Source organism: Mastigoproctus giganteus, chromosome 11 (assembly GCF_048544385.1).
Source record: "Mastigoproctus giganteus isolate SK-2022 chromosome 11, ASM4854438v1, whole genome shotgun sequence".
Lineage (NCBI taxonomy): Eukaryota > Metazoa > Arthropoda > Arachnida > Uropygi > Thelyphonidae > Mastigoproctus > Mastigoproctus giganteus.
Window position 1 is genome coordinate 32,137,055 of NC_143585.1, and position 17,615 is coordinate 32,154,669.

At 38.5% G+C, this 17,615-nt stretch overlaps 1 protein-coding gene across 2 annotated transcripts in view; it reads right to left on the bottom strand.

Moving 5' to 3' along the window:
* Window positions 1-599: 599 nt before the first annotated feature.
* Mgtor (nuclear basket protein megator) overlaps window positions 600-17,615 on the bottom strand; it is a 676,213-nt gene continuing 659,197 nt past the window's right edge. For both annotated transcript variants that reach the window (XM_090385135.1, XM_090385134.1), the window contains exons 53-54: window positions 7,687-7,809; window positions 600-1,117 (exon numbers count right to left, since the gene is read on the bottom strand). In XM_090385135.1, the coding sequence (XP_090241261.1) occupies window positions 801-1,117; window positions 7,687-7,809 (440 nt within the window). In that variant the 3' untranslated portion in view covers window positions 600-800. The remainder of the gene's footprint in view (window positions 1,118-7,686; window positions 7,810-17,615) is intronic.

The following is a 17,615-nucleotide window of genomic DNA, read 5'->3' on the forward strand; positions in this document are numbered from 1 at the left end:
TACTAAAGATATTTGTTGTTATACAATATGTCAGAATAAAAATTAAATTGTGTGAATTGTTTTAAACTACTTCTTGCCTTCTTCTCTGTGTCCATTTCAAGGTTAATACTAGTTAAAAAGAAAATTAAATACAGAGCATCAGTATAACACACTATCTAGATTGGGATATCACCAACTCTGCCAGTATCTGAGGATACTGACAAGGAAAATTAATTCGGATTTTTTGTTAGCATTAAATATGTTTTATAAAACAATGTTATTGTGTCTTCAATTATAATTTAAATGCTGTATGCAGTACTGCATAGGTGATATTGAATAGAGCTCACATGCATACATATCCATATTTGGATATATTCTAATTATTTTTGTGGTCAGAGATTACTACTATTTTTATTCTTAATTAGTATACTGGCATATACTTGCTGGCCCACCATTACACAGTGTGGTGCATTGGATATACTTCAAAAATATAACATAAAAGAAATATCTTGTAGCCATGGGAAATATTAATAATAAGCAATTGCACAATAATGCAAGGCAACTATTACAAAAAAGTAATTTATATTTCTATGAAATATTTACAATATCTTTGCGTTACAATTAGGATTATTATCACAGATGACATAAGTTATCAGTACAACAGAGATGCTTTCAAAACTGGAAACATTTATGCTTCCAATGAAAATATTAAGTTACCACTGAAAGAGATAAGCTGATGATATGAACATGAATATATATATAAAACCTCTGGAATGAAACAAAAAACATAGGAAAATAACATGGTGAGGGTATTTTCTTATTTAATATATGTGTCCTCCACGGCCTGCTCTACCACGACCTCTTCGTCCACTCCAACCAAATCCACCCCGAGATGATGAATAATTAGTGGCTGCTTTGAGTCGAAGTCTTCTTCCTCTTTGGGATCGACCTCTCTGGCCTGTTGTGGTAACTGCAGGTAAGGTTGTAGAATGAGAGGGAGGAGGAGGTGGTGGAGGAGGAGGAGATGAAAATGACTGTTGTGAAGAGGTTACTGAGGCTGAACTATTACTAGTGCTTGGCTCTTCTTCCCAAACAATAGGTTTTCGCTGCTGTGACATCTGGGCTTGTTGAGATAAAGCTGAAAAAATAATCATAATCTGGTTACATCTTATGTTATTACTTTTCAAATATTTGAGAGGGGAAAAAAAGCTTCCTACAAATATTTAACAAAATATGTGATTTACAGTAAAATAACATTATTTTGTAGTTAGTATTAGTAGTGGCAAATGATCAAGAAGGAAAGCTCAAACAGCATCACTTCTCATTTCACCTTACCATTCCCTCCAATATTTTCTGTCTAGTTCTTCCCTGAATTTATTTAAGCTATCAACTTCCACGACAGATGAAAGTTTGTTAAAGCAATTAACCACCGGCTGGCAAAAGGCAAATTCCGCACATCTATTCTATAACTGTCTTTCCTCAATTTGAGTTTATGCACCCTCAGGTTTGTAATCTAAGCAAGACTAAGAATCCCATCAGCATTGAGCCTGCTCAAACCATTCAAGGCTTTATACACCTCAATCAGATCACCTCCCAGGTGCCTAGACTCCAGATGCTGCAATTCGCCAAACTTAGGCCTTTCTTGGTAAGAGCACCCTTTGTTCCTCTCGCCAGTCTTTTTGCCCTTCTCTGTACACAATTTAGCGACACTGCATCCTTCCTAAAATGAGGCTTCCGGACCTGTAGGCAGTACTCAAGGTGTGGTCTGACCATTGCCACAAAAGGGGAGAATCACTTCTTTATCCCTGCTAGCAAAATTCCTGTATATCACTGTCAAGATCGCATGACCTACACTGTCAGAAAACTTCATATCTGACTGCACAATAATCCTCAGGTCTCTTTCATTCTCCACTACTCTGAGTGTAACAATGCCCAGTAGGTACATTTCGCTGGGGTTATTGCTATCCATATGCAGTACTTTGCTTTTGTCAATGTTAAACTTCAGCAGCTGCCACTTCTCAGCCCATCTGCCCAACTTGTATAGATCCTGTTGCAGTACCATGATGTCATTACCTTCATTAACAACCCTGCCAAGCTTTGTATCATCTGGTATATCAGTGTATATTGGTGCACACTAATATACACTCATATACCTTCATCAATATCATTAGTCCATGAAGAGCAGTGTCCATTAAATACCACTCTCTGTTTTCTCTCACTCAACCATCCTTTTATCCTCTGCAGCAACTTGCCCTTAATGCCATACTGATCTAATTTGTACAGTAGTCTTCCAAATGCAACAGTATAAAAAGCTTTCTTGAAATCCAAGTATATGATATCAAAATAATTTTTTGCATCCAGTTGCTCTGTGACTATATCATAGTATCCAATCAAACTGGTCACACAAGACTTCCCCTTAAAACCCCATGCTGTGTCTGAATTATTACTGCAGTCTTGTCTAGATGATCCTAATATGCTTATTTAATCAGTGATTCCATTATTTTCCCTAGAACAGAAGTTAAACTAACAGGTCTGTAATTATTTGTGTCACCCTTTGATCCTCCCCCTTTGTGAACTGGAGATACATTTGCACATCTCCAGTCCATGGGGACCTCCCCTGAGTCCAACGATGCTCTCATAATTATGGTTAAGGGTTTGCTACCTCCTTTAATATAACTGGATAGATCCCACTTACCTCAGGTGCCTTTCTTATGTTTAACTTCAACAATTCCTCCTCCACTTTGCTCTCAGTCATTTAGCTTCCTGTTAGAGATTAATTAGCTTCTATTCTACACTTCCCTAAAGGATTTCTCGTGTTTGAATAGATGTAAAATACTCATTCAGTTTGTCAGTTATCTAAGCAGGATCATCAATGGTCAAACCATCGATATCAATTGGACCAATCTGATTCGCCCCCTTCCTTCTAGAGTTTATGTAAGTAAGGAAGATTTGGCTGTTTATTTTTGCATCTATTGCCAAAGATTTCTTTAATCTGCCTTTGACTGCCTAACCTTCTTTTGCATCTAGCTTATATTTACCATAGGCTTCTGTGTCACCTTATAACTTATATGCATCCCATGTATTTTTATTCTCTGTCTCAAGTCTCATTAATTCATCTGACATCCATTTGGGCCCAAACCTTCAACAGTATTTCTTATATTGGTATGAAAAGCCTAGTAGATCCCAAGATTAATTCCTTGAATGTTTCCCCATTTATAATTTGCTGTTGGTAACATCTTTAAGTAAATCCCACATCAGTACACTGTGATCACTATTGATAATCAGATAAAGAGTATTACTCCCTCTGGTTACCTCTCAAACATGCTGCTTTAGAAAACAATCATCCAGTAAATCCAGAAAAGTCTTGCCACTGTGTGAATGGCCAACCCACAAGTTCCAATGAATATTTGGGAAGTTAAAATCAACCATTATAACACATTCCTACCCTCATTTTTGCTTTTCTAGGGCTTATTTCACACCAAACTGACTCAAGATTGGGCTGTACACCAATGTCAACTGGATGCACTGCCTCAGATTTTATGTGATTTTTAACTAAGAGCATAACCCCTCCTATCCTTTCTGTACACAACACACTGTACTCCCCAAATTCTAATTCTGCATTCCTCATATCTGTGTGACACTACATCTCAGACATCCCAACAATACCCACCTTTGATGGCTCAACTAGCACTTCAAATTCATGACAAATTTATTTACTATACTCCTAGCATTGGCATGCAAGTATACATGCACCTGTCCTTACTCTTAGTTATCCAAACATAGCCCATGCATTTACTTGTTTCGTGATGACTACCAGCAGTCCCTGAAATCCCCAGCAACTAGCTTTCCAGGCTGCTGTTCATTTCAATAGAAGGAGTGAAGCATCACTTCCATCTCAGCCTGCAGCTACTGTTAATCTATTAGTCTGAATTCTCTCCAAGCTAGCAGTTTTCCGATCCACCTAACATTGCCTTGATGGCACCAGCAAATATTGTTCCACCCTTTCTATTTAAGTGTATCCCATCCCTGTAGAAGCAACCTCTCTTGTTAACAAGCGCAGACCATGATGAGAAAAATTCTACCCCATAAGACTTGCACAATCTCTTCAGGGCCTGACTAATTGACGGGGAAGGCTCTCAACATATACTCCCTCCTATCGTGTCTAAGCAGAAATAGACACTTTCAAATTTAATCCTAATTTGCAACTTTTTTTCAACATTGACCTGTACTTGTTAAGTAAGTCTGCAGATTTTTTACACTTAATGTACAATAATATCACCTTTTTTTGCCCTTAAAAGATGATATCTGCTCTACAATGTCAACTTTTGCCCCTGGCAGTTATATAGTTATATCCTGGTCCTATTCCACCTATTCTTTTTGCACAATATATTTCCCGTTTCCCTGACAATTGAGTCACTGACAACAACTAGCTCCTGTGGGAGCTAGTTATTGTCACATTCTGCTCTGAAGATTGCTACTGTGTTGCCTGATGTGCAAGAGTGAGCTCTGGCATTGAGTTAGGCAGCTGAGAGCCTGATGGGCCCCCCTCATTTTTAATTGCTTCAAGGGCATCTACCCTACACCTCAAACTCATATATGCCTGTCAGAACACCAAGTTGGTGCCTAATTTCTTGACACTCTCTGCACCTAGCACATATGAAGACATCCTCCTTGGCTAGATCATGTCCTGTTCCAGAAAGGTCTGTAAACATTTCACATTTTGCACTTATTTATAGACTGTGAAGTGTTGGAGAACTACCCACTTTGGTTCCCCCCAAGCCATAGCACTCCTGCTACTTTGGTCATGTTGTTTGCTGCTATAGTCTGGGGCATGATTTCCGTTTAAATATAATTTAATTAACAATGAAAATTAATCAGTTTATAAATTTAATTGATTGACAATACTATAGTACACTAACAGATTCCTAATACAGTGCTATGTATTACACTATTTAGTTTTACATTGTACTTTACGCTATCAAGTTCGAGATATACATTAATCTATTCCGCATCGATCTAATATACTACAATAATGGTGGCAAGTTTCGAACGGTACGAGGTTCTATGGATACTAAATAGTAACCTACAAAACCTCTATCTAAATTTGAAATAAACTAAGTAACGTGACTAGGTTTATAAAGCTACTTCTAGAATATAAGTTAATATGCCAATTAAGTCAATAAAATGGCAAAAATTTGCCAAAAACTTATCTGTTTACTGGAGCCATAAAATCTTCTCCTACACTTGGGTACTCTATTCCCAAATTGAATGGGATGCCTGCTATCCAGAAAGCAATAAATGTGCTTGGGAGTGAGACATCAGGCTACCCAGAGACCACCTCACACAACTGCAAGCCAGAATCCTGTCACTTGGGCCATGAGGATTGGGACACAGCATTGATTGATATCGTTGATCCTTGCAGCTAAACCCACTAGCTGAGTGATCCTAGGGAAGTCATCTCAAGACCATCTGTGTTGTTGAAGCGGGAACCAAAGTGTTGCATTGATCCTAGGCCACTCAACCACAGGATCAACCTTTCCAAGTTTCTACATATTGCAGTGCATGGTAAACAAGCAAGATTCCTATAATGGATTTGTGGAACCAAATCCATTGCATCATTGGATCCCAATGATGCTAATCTGCAGGACCAATGGGTGGTCCCCTCACCACATACAGGTGCTCCTGTCAAGGGGCCAAAATGCAGTGCTAAAGACAGGTCGGTACTTGACAATGGGTAGAGGCTCAAGTTTAGCCACTCTGCCATTTTATTAAATAAAAAAAAATAATAAAATAAACAACTTTCAAAAATATAATTTTTTTTTGTGCAAAGAAATTTGTGGTTTCAGTTGGTTAAGGTTTTTTTTATGCCATTAAGTGCTTATCGAAATTTAACAAAATTCTCAAAGAACAGCAAATTCTTTTAATCTTTTTATATAATAACAAGCTTGTTTTCGTTTTCTACATTCATTTTATTTTTTTAATTCAATTTTTTTTTTCTTCTTTCAAAGTTAAGATCTTATACAGCAACATCTTTAAAGATGGTAAAGCATCATAATGCAAAGCTTTAGCATAATACAATTTTCTCATCATTCTAATTTTCATTTTCTGTTGTGCTCTGTGTATTAACTGTCTAGTAAATGATAGTTTTAATGCTCAAAGGAGAAAAAAGTAATAATAAATAAAATAAAAATAAGCTGCCTACTCTGCCAACATCAGAGATTAATCTGTTCTATAGCTTTTTCGACTGATTTTGGAAAAACCAAATGGAAACATTTAATGAAAAAAAAAAAAAAAAAACCTTAATTTCTGAATATGTAAAATGTTTTATTAGGTTTTTAAGCTATCCACTTTATACTGTAAATGATGTTACTATAGAAAAAGTGTCAGCTAGCTAGTGCATTATCTAAGAATGCCTTTCTGGTGTAATTTCTTAATGCTCAAGGAGGAGCACTAGTATACTTTGTAAGGGAAAAAAAAAAAAAAAAACTACTGGAATGATGACCATGCAAATCTTATGGCGGGCACTTGACTGGAAAGTAACACCTTTTAGTTCAAAATCTCAGTGATGACAAGTGTTGCAGTAGGACTTAAACTGCCTGGTAAATGATACTTTAATACACAAGGGAGAACAAAAAAAAAAAAAAAAAAAAAAAAAAAAAAGGAAGAAGCTGCCTTGGTAATTCACTACTTTTAAGCAAATAGTTTTACCAACACTTTAGATTAATCTGTCACTATCTAGTTTCCAATTAGTTTATCCAGGTAGCTAACAGTATGTGAATAGCAGCATTTGGGTAATTATTTATTTATTGGTCATCTTTTTTCTTTAGACTACACATTCAACAGTGTTATTTGTTTTATGGTGTATCAACATTTTAAGTCATATTGTGCCAGTGTATTATGTCTATATGAGCATGTGTTCACTGGCTGATTGGCATGTTGTGCAGGCTAAAAAACCTTGGTAACTCATAAGGTAAAATCCCACTCTCTCTGCCTGAGATAGGATAACTATGGCCCTAACTGAAGAGGCCTTTAAGAAAATCCTATTTCTGACAGTATTTGAACCTAGATCTCTCCAAATGAGTGGCAAGTAGAGAGACAACAAGTTTGTCGTGGAGAACGAAGCAGGATTACAAGTGAAGGTTCTGCTGATTATGTTTCTTGATGCTGAAGAAATAGCTTATTCAGAATTTATTACCTGAGGTGCTATTGCTAATTTAGCTTTTAACAAAGAGTTTTGAAACTTCTGTGAGAGGCAAACAGACAGAAAAAACTGGGGAAGCAGCAGAATGAGAGACTGCTCCACCACGATAATGCACCTTGTCACATGCCATATTCCACCTGGCAAATATTTAGTGGGTAAAAAGTGGAATATTTGTCTAAATTTTCACTGTGTAACTTCTGGCTGCTACTTAAACAACCAATGAGAGGGAAGCAAGTTGTATGACTGAAGAGATTGTATGACTGAAGAGATTCCAAAAGAGGACCAGAAATGCTTCTAAGAGCAGTAGTGGAAGAATGTGTGTGTGGGAGGAGAGTACTTTGAAGGGGATTAATGTGTTTTTTTGTTTAAAATAAAAAAAATTGTGTTTTCAATGAAATTTTTATGATTACATCTCATGTATTTCCAAATTCACAAAATAATAAAATAAACTTTGATATGTGGTAATAAGTGATTGTTCACGCTGGCAATTTATTACACTTACGTACCAGAGTTACCATCTTTCTTTTCAGTAACTTCCACAGATTGCTCTTCTTGTCTTTTCTCACTTTCGCTTTCATCTGGCTCTGTAACTGTAGGCATATCACCACTATTTTCTCCTTGATCAGTGTCTGTCAAAAAACCAAAGTACTATGAATATCATCAAATACAGGCTGAAGCTTTCGGAGACTGCTGTCTCCTTCAACACTGTTGAAGAAGGAGACAGTAGTCTCCGAAAGCTTCCGGTTTTATTGCTTTTAATCCAGTTTATTTTAGATAGTTTTATTGCTTTGGTATATTTTTAACATTTTATCATAGTTTATTTTATCATAATTTATTGTAATATTTTAGTCTTCCGATAGTGTATCACAGTATTTCATTATGTTCTGTATATTTTATTTTTATAGTAAAAATTTTTAATTCCTTGGCTGGTGTCGGTCTTTAATTATTGCAGTATGGAATTTCCCAGCCCCATAGGCCTGTTTGAAGATATAGTGGATGTGCAGTTTGCTTGATTGTGGTCTTTTGATCCACAGAGTGGACAGATGGGATCACTGCGACATGTCACCTGAGAATGTCCGTATCGCTGACAGTTGTAACACCTTATTGGATTTGGTATATATGGTCGGATTTTGCAATTTAAATATCCTGCTTTAACTGAGTGGGGAAGAGAAGGATTGTTAAAGGTGAGAATTACTGATCGGGTTGGAATGGGAATTCTGTCTTTCTTCATCATTATCCTCTTAACATGTATCACTTGTTCTGTTAGCTCGCGCAGTAATTCTTCCTCTGAAACAGTCAAAAGGTCCCATTCAGTAATAACACCTTTCGATGTATTCAGGGAATTATGTGGGGTAATTTCAACTGGCAGTCCTGCAAAAGTTTTCGTTTTTAGCAATTTCTCAGATTGATGGCTTAGTGAGAAAGTTAACTCCAACATTTATTGGAGTTAACTTTCTCAAATCTTGTGTTGTTAGTTTTTTGGTCCATTTTAAACTCCTTTTAGTCCTGGGTGATGTCTTTTCACCCAGGTCCAGCCCCGCCACGGGGAGGCAGGAGTAGTGCCACCAAGTGACCAAGCGAGTAAAACAGAAGGTTAGTACACAGAAAAAACTTTCCTTTCTGAAACTTCTTCCTTATGCTTTAAGAAAGAGAACTCATTATATATTTGAATAACTGAAGAAAAAACGTGTGAACTCAAAGTGAAAAGCTTATCTCTCTAATATAATCACAGTAGAAGTCGCAGGGAAGATCGCGTGGCACCCGGGGCCAATGAAATTGGTATCGTACTCAGAGCGTTCGTCAAATACTTCAATTCTTCCAAAACCATCTTTTCAATTAGGTACCCCTGAATTGTATCTCTTGCATTTAACTGTAACCTAATTAACAATTTTCTAACTTCATTTTCACCAAATGCCAACAATTCATATTTAGAAGGATTAATACCTTCGTTGTTCTCGTTTTCCTTCTCTTGTCATCAGTATTTTCACTAGTTCTTCAATTTGAATTTTTTCTTTTTTTTTTTTTTAACTGTCCAAAATGTCAGTGTCATTCGAATATTCAGATACTGTGACCATGTAAACAGAGATAGGATTTTTTTAAGGAAAAATGTGGATAATGCACTTCCACGAAACAACAGATGATTATTTGTCTGGGAAAAAAGAAAATCATTTTTTAATTCTCAAACGAGGCGCTTTTACAGTTGATTCACAGCGGTGTCCAACCCATGGCCCGCACGAAAAGTGAACTAAAACAGCTTTTAAATTTTGTCAATTATCAAAAAAAATTTTCTCATTAAATGTTTTGTTCAGTAAATGTAATTGTGTATTGTACTTAATAAAATTTTCGAATATTTTCAATTTTACTTTTACATGCAACGGATATGGGAAATGTAACACACTAAAGAACTTTGAATTTTTTTGAACATGGCCCCTGTACGGGGAAATTTTGAATATGGCCCCTGTACTGCAGTTTGGGGGCTTAGAGGAGAACAGGTATCCTGTGTGTTATCAGACACTCAGCCTAAAACACTGATGGATCCAATATCTCTCTATTACAGAAGATTTAGGAGAAGTCCGGTTGGCCTGCCTGCCTAAAATCCACTCATGCACACCTTCTCGATGGTAAGTCCTGTTACGTCACTTAGGTGGCAACGAACGTGTAGAGTAGTTCTCTTCAAGAAAGCTGGTCAGCGTGAAGAGGAAAAGACCAAACCCTCCAGCATATGACAGCACGACAAAGTAAATGGCCCTCAGTCCCCAGCAGCTTTCACTCTCCCTCTTATAGCAGCGAGAGGATCAGAGTGGAAGCAGAGGGTGCTAAGAATCTCTGGGTACGACCAGGCTGCCATGCACGGAAACTGAACTTGGCCTGTTATAACGTAAGATCACTCATCGGTGAAGACAGGATATTAGAGCTGGAAAAGGAATTAGAAAATGTGAATTGGAATATCATCGGTTTGGCTGAAACAAGAAGAAGAAGAAATGAATCACTTATAAGTTTATCAAGTGGAAATCTGCTGTACACAAAATGGAAAAAGTGAAAGGAGTGAAGGTGGAGTTGGGTTTCTGGTCCATAAAGATTTTAAAAACAACATTTTGGAATTCAAAAGTACATCACCAAGGGTATCAAGACTAGAACTCAAGATTTCTAAGAGGTACAAGCTAAAGGTTATAATGATTTATGCACCAACATCGAGCCATGATGATGAAGAGGTTGAAGAAATGTACACCGAAATTGAGTCTTCTAGATGAGTAGAAAATCCACTACACTATTATTATGGGGGACTTCAATGCTAAGGTTGGAAAAAGACAAAACAGTGCAGAAAGAGGAACTATAGGAAATTTTGGAATTGGTGAAAGAAATAAAAGAGGTGAAAGACTTGTGGAATTTGCAGAATCTCAAGGGCTGTCAGTAATGAACACTTTTTTCAAGAAAAGGGTGAACAGAAAGTGGACATGGAAGAGTCCAAATGGATTAACTACTAATGAAATCGACTTCATCCTCACTAACAGAAGATATATTGTGAATGATGTTACCATCCTGAATAAGGTAAATGTTGGAAGTGATCACAGAATGGTAAGATGTACATTTGATATAGATGTAGGAAAGGAAAGGAAAAAAACTGACTCGAGTAAATAATACAAAGGTCTTTGAGATAACGGAAGAGGAGAAAAAGCAGTATGTACTGGAACTTAAGAACAAGTTTGAGCTTCTGCAGACTGCTCAGGACCAAGATATTGATGAGGAATATTACAACTTTCTGAAAGTGATAAAGCCCAAGAAACCTATAGGGAAAAAGAAATCCAAAGAAGAAAAACTTGTCATGATGAACTGAAGACGACAAATGAAGAGCAAGAAAAACACTGACAGGGAGAAAATTGAGTATACTGAGTTATGCAAAGCCATTAGAAAGAGACTCAGAGAGGACATAAGAAGATTTAACACAAGAAAAGTAGAACAAGCATTAAGGGAAAACAAAGGATTTAAATCAGCAGCCATGAGCAGTAATACAGAAAGACAAATGATACTGAAACTGAAGAATAGTGATGGTGTACTTATAAGCAGCAGAGAAGGCATAATTCAAATAGCAGAAGACTATACTGTGGATTTTAGTGTTTTGCACCAACCTTACGTAAAAATAAAAACACAAAGGAAACTGGACTTTTGATAACTGTGTTTATAATAAATTATAATAACCTGTATTTACAATAAATTTAACTTTACGATAAACTATACATATAAAATATTAAAATCTGCTACATTAAGAACAATAAAATGCATTAAAATATACTAAGTTAAAAGCGATAAAAAACCATAGCTTTCAAAGGCTCCAACCTTCTTCTTCAGCGGTATTTTCTTATTCTGCAGTACATCTTTAAATATCAGCAGGTTCATGGTACTCATCACGTGTTTCATTCTCACGCGTTCCATTCTCTTGCGTTGTGGAACCGGAAGTGGCTCGAGCGGGAGTCATACGGAACCGTTCATCCCTTCTGAGGATAGTGGCCTCAAAGAGGGGATGAATCCGTGTACCTCTATCTCTATTAATGTTTATTGTAGAACAGATCCGCAAACTCTCGAGCCACTTACGGTCCCAGAACTTATGCGCCCGATCGGTGATGATAGCATCGTCCGGGGAGATCTGGTGCTGCTTCTCCCAAAAATGTTCGGCCACGGCGGATTTGCCATACTCCGCATTTCTTATTGCCTTAGTGTGTTCCCCCAGACGATCTTTGAGACGGCGTTTTGTTTCCCCTACATAACATTCCCCACAATCCGGGCATCTAATGCTATATACGACCCCACTTGTGTTCTCTTTTTGAATGGGGTCCTTAACCTGAGACACGATTGTGTGCAGCCTCCGCCCCGGAAGCTGCACACAATGTGTCTGGTACTTTCTTAGTATTCTAGCTATATGATCAGTCAGACCCGGATAATAGGGAATGTATGCAGTGGATGTTGGTGTAAAAGACTCGCCTCTCCTCTGATTTCCTTTAACATATTTATCTATAATCCTCTGGGGGTAACCACATTTTGCAAGATCCGTCGTGACCCGTTCATACTCTAACTTCCTATCATCGGAGGTACTGCAATGTGATTTTGCTCTATCAACTAATGTTCTTATCACACTGTTCCTATGATGGTTGGTCTGAGCTGAACTGTAGTGCGAATACTGCCCTTTACACATGGATTTCCTATATACCTTAGTCTTTAGCTGTCGGTCTTCCCTACAGACCAACACATCTAGGAACGGCAAAACTCCTCCTTCTTCTGCCTCCGATGTAAATTGTATGAATGGGGAGAAGCCATTTAAGATGTTCAACACCTGATCTTCACTCCCCTTCCGAATGATATAAAACGTATCATCTACGTACCTTTTCCAGGGGCGCATAGGGAGAACACTACCATTAAATATTCTGGCCTCGAGCTCCTCCATAGCTAAATTAGCTACAATTGCGCTAATGGGGGAGCCCATGGCTGTACCATTAACCTGCTTATACATAGTATTGTCAAACACCATAGTGGTGCTTGAGAGGCATAACTCTATTCCTTTCCCAATATCCTCTAGCTTTAGTTGTGTTCTAGTATTTAGGGTGGTGTCCCTCCGTAATGCCATGTGTGCACACCACACCCCACACCTCAATCGGAATACATGTAAATAGCGATTTCACGTCGAAAGATATCATGATTTCATTCTCTTCTATGCGTTGGCTTCTAATAAAATGCACAAAATCTTTACTATCTTTAATACTATATTCAGAAAGTCCCACTAGTGGAGATAATAATTTGGCTAAGAAACCAGAAAGTGCATAGGTTGGACTGCCTATAAATGAGACTATGGGTCTAAGTGGCACATCTGTTTTATGAATTTTGGGTAAGCCATAAAATCTTGGCATTTGGCTACCTGTAGCATGCAGCATCCAATATTGTTCCTTAGAAATTTTGTTAGATTTAAGCCAACCCTGTACCATTCTGTTCACTTGTCGTTCCAAACTAAGAAGTGGACTTTTCTGAATAACCTTATAGGTTATCTGATCTTCCAATAAATCTAACGCTTTATTTCTATATGTTCCCTTATCAAGAACCACCGTTGCTCTGCCTTTGTCCGCGGGTAGGACTACAATGCTGTCATCTTGTTTAAGGCTTCTTAGCGCTAATTTTTGCTTTACATTAAGATTGGAGGGGGCATTTCTAGCTTGACTAAGGATAGCTGCTACTTTTACTCGAATTTCATTAGCTATAACTTCGGGAAATTTGTTTATAGCCCTTTCCACGCCCATTGCTATTTCTGCAACGGGTAACCTGGGCGGCACCATGGCAAATTTCGGTCCTAAATTTAGAACCTCCAACTGCTCTTTAGTTAGTTGTTTATTACTCATATTCACCACAAAATCCTTGGTAGTGCTATCACTATTGCCCCTAAGCTTGGTTTGTTCTCTAAGCCTGTCAAACTTCCCCATTTGTCTTCGTCTATAACTGTCCGAATTTTGTTTTGCTTTAGTCGCCACCACACTAATCATTAGTTTGGAACGACAAGTGAACAGAATGGTACAGGGTTGGCTTAAATCTAACAAAATTTCTAAGGAACAATATTGGATGCTGCATGCTACAGGTAGCCAAATGCCAAGATTTTATGGCTTACCCAAAATTCATAAAACAGATGCGCCACTTAGACCCATAGTCTCATTTATAGGCAGTCCAACCTATGCACTTTCTGGTTTCTTAGCCAAATTATTATCTCCACTAGTGGGACTTTCTGAATATAGTATTAAAGATAGTAAAGATTTTGTGCATTTTATTAGAAGCCAACGCATAGAAGAGAATGAAATCATGATATCTTTCGACGTGAAATCGCTATTTACATGTATTCCGATTGACCATGGGGTGTGGTGTGCACACATGGCATTACGGAGGGACACCACCCTAAATACTAGAACACAACTAAAGCTAGAGGATATTGGGAAAGGAATAGAGTTATGCCTCTCAAGCACCACTATGGTGTTTGACAATACTATGTATAAGCAGGTTAATGGTACAGCCATGGGCTCCCCCATTAGCGCAATTGTAGCTAATTTAGCTATGGAGGAGCTCGAGGCCAGAATATTTAATGGTAGTGTTCTCCCTATGCGCCCCTGGAAAAGGTACGTAGATGATACGTTTTATATCATTCGGAAGGGGAGTGAAGATCAGGTGTTGAACATCTTAAATGGCTTCTCCCCATTCATACAATTTACATCGGAGGCAGAAGAAGGAGGAGTTTTGCCGTTCCTAGATGTGTTGGTCTGTAGGGAAGACCGACAGCTAAAGACTAAGGTATATAGGAAATCCATGTGTAAAGGGCAGTATTCGCACTACAGTTCAGCTCAGACCAACCATCATAGGAACAGTGTGATAAGAACATTAGTTGATAGAGCAAAATCACATTAGCATTAGCATTAGCAGAGGCATATGATGCAAGAAAGCAAGCTTATTCAGCATCAGCCAAAAAAAAAACAAAAAAACCCACTCCCATTTCACCCCTCCGTTCGTTCGAAATACCTGTCCAGTTGAGCTTTAAATTTGTTTAGGCTATCAACTTCAACAACCAGTGATGGAAGTCGGTTCCACCAACCAACCACCCGCTGGCCAAAGGCAAATTTCCGCACATTTATCCGACATCCGTCCTTCCTCAATTTGAATTTATGCCCTCTGAGGTGATTATTCTGAGAAAGATGAAGAATCCCATTGGCATTGAGCATGCTGAAACCATTCAAAGCCTTATACACCTCTATCAGATCACCTCGCCGGTGCCTAGTCTCCAGACTCTGTAATTTGCAAAACTTAAGCCTTTCTTCGTAAGAGCAACCCTTTGTTCCATTTACTAATCTTGTTGCCCTTCTCTGTACCCGTTCCAGCAGCTCTACATCCTTCTTGAAATGAGGCCTCCAGACCTGTATACAGTACTCAAGATGTGGCCTTACCATTGCCTTATACAAGGGAATAATCACCTCCTTATCCCTGCTAGAAAAATTCCTGTATATCATTGATAAGACACCATGAGCTACTCTTGCAGCTCGTCTGCACTGCTCAGAGAACTTCATATCTGCCTGCACAATTACCCCCAGGTCCTTTTCATTCTCCACCACTGTCAGTGTAGTACCGCAGAGTTGATACGTTGCTCTGGGGTTACTGTTTCCCATATGCAGCACTTTACATTTGTCGATGTTAAACCTCATTTTCCACCTCTCAGCCCATCTGTTCAACCTGTCCAGATCCTGTTGCAGCAGCATAGCGTCAGTATTGTCCTTAACGACCCTGCCAACCTTTGTATCATCTGCAAACTTGGACATTAAACTTGATATCCCATCATCAATATCATTCATAAACACCGAAAACAACAACGGACCCAACACTGAACCTTGAGGAACTCCACTAATAACATTAGTCCACGTTGAGCAGTGTCCATTCATTACCACTCTCTGTCTTCTGCCACTCAACCATCCCCTTATCCATAGCAGCAATTTGCCTCCAATGCCACACTGCTCCAATTTGTGCAGCAGTCTTCCATGTGCAACAGTATCAAAAGCCTTTCTAAGATCCAAATATATAATATCAAAGTTATTCCCTGCATCCAGTTCTTTTGTGACTACATCATAGTATCCAATCAAATTGGTCAGGCAAGACCTGCCCTTACAAAACCATGCTGCGTCTGAGCTATAACTGAATTCTTGTCTAGATGATCCTGCAGTGCTTCTTTAACCAGTGCCTCCATTAATTTACCTGGAACAGAAGTTAAACTAACAGGTCTATAATTACTTGTGTCAGCCTTTGAACCTCCTTTGTGAATTGGGGTCACATTTGCACATCTCCAGTCCATAGGTACCTCCCCTGAGTCCAAGGAAGCTCTCATAATTATGGCTAAGGGTTTGCTTACTTCCTTTGCTGCCTCCTTTAATATAACTGGATAGATCCCATCCACCCCAGGTGCCTTTTTTATGTTTATCCTCAACAATCTCTCCTCCACTTTCCTCTCAGTTATTACAAAATCATCCAGCTCACTGCCAATGTTTACTTTACCTACATCATTCTCCTTCCTGAATAACTCCTCATGCGTGAATGTAGATGCAAAATACTCGTTTAGATTGTTAGCAACCTGAGCAGGATCCTCAACTGTTGAACCATCAATATCCAGTGGACCAATATCATTCATCCCTTTCCTTTTCGAGTTCAAGTATGTAAAGAACTCTTTTCTGTTTTTCTTTGCATCCTTTGCCAAGGATTTTTCATAGTCTGCCTTTGCCTGCCTAATCTCCTTTGTGACTTGGTTACAGACCAACTTATATCTATCATAGGCTTCCATGCCACCCATTAATTTGTATGTATCCCATGCATTTTTCTTCTCTGCCACATGTCTCATTAGTTCATCTGACAACCATTTAGGCCTAAACCTTGAACAATATTTCTTAGTTGGTATGTAAAGCCTGGTAGCCTCCAAGATTAGTTCCTTGAATGCTTCCCATTTTGAGTTTGCTGTTGGTAACATCATCAGTTGGTCCCACTGTATAGAATTTAAATACTGTCTCAGACCATCATAGTCGCCTTTACGAAAACAAAAACCCTTCCCTTTACCTCTGATGGTAGTTACCTCCTTGAGTAAATCCCACTTCAACACACTGTGATCACTGCCACCTAGTGGTTCATTTATCTGCAGGTTCTTAATGCATGAAGAATCACTACTGATAATCAGATTAAGAGTATTGCTCCCTCTTGTTGCCTCACGAACATGCTGATGTAGAAAACAATCATCCAATAAATCCACAAAAGCCTTGCTAGTGTGCGAGTGACCAACCCACAAATTCCAGTCAATATCTGGGAAATTAAAGTCCCCCATTATAAGACTCTCTGATTTACTGGCCCACTCTATTTCCCTGTACAACATCTTATTATACTCATCAGAGTCATTAGGCCTATAGCACACTCCTACTCTCAATTTTGATTTCCCTATGCTTATGTCACACCAAACTGACTCGACACTGCCCTGTCCATCGATGTCGACTGGCTTCACTTCCTTGGACTTTATGTGTTTCTTAACTAATAGCATAACCCCTCCTCCCCTCCTGTCCTGTCTATCCTTTCTATACACATTGTATTCCCCAAATTCCAGTTCTGCATTACTTATATCTGTGTGACACCACGTCTCTGATATCCCAACAATATCTGCCTTTGATGTTTTGAGCAATACCTCAAATTCATCAAATTTATTTACCAAACTCCTAGCATTGGTGTACACGCAGGTATACATGCACCTGTTTCTATTCTTAGCTACCCTAACACAACCCATATGAACGGGTCACGACGGATCATAGATAAATATGTTAAAGGAAATCAGAGGAGAGGCGAGTCTTTTACACCAACATCCACTGCATACATTCCCTATTATCCGGGTCTGACTGAT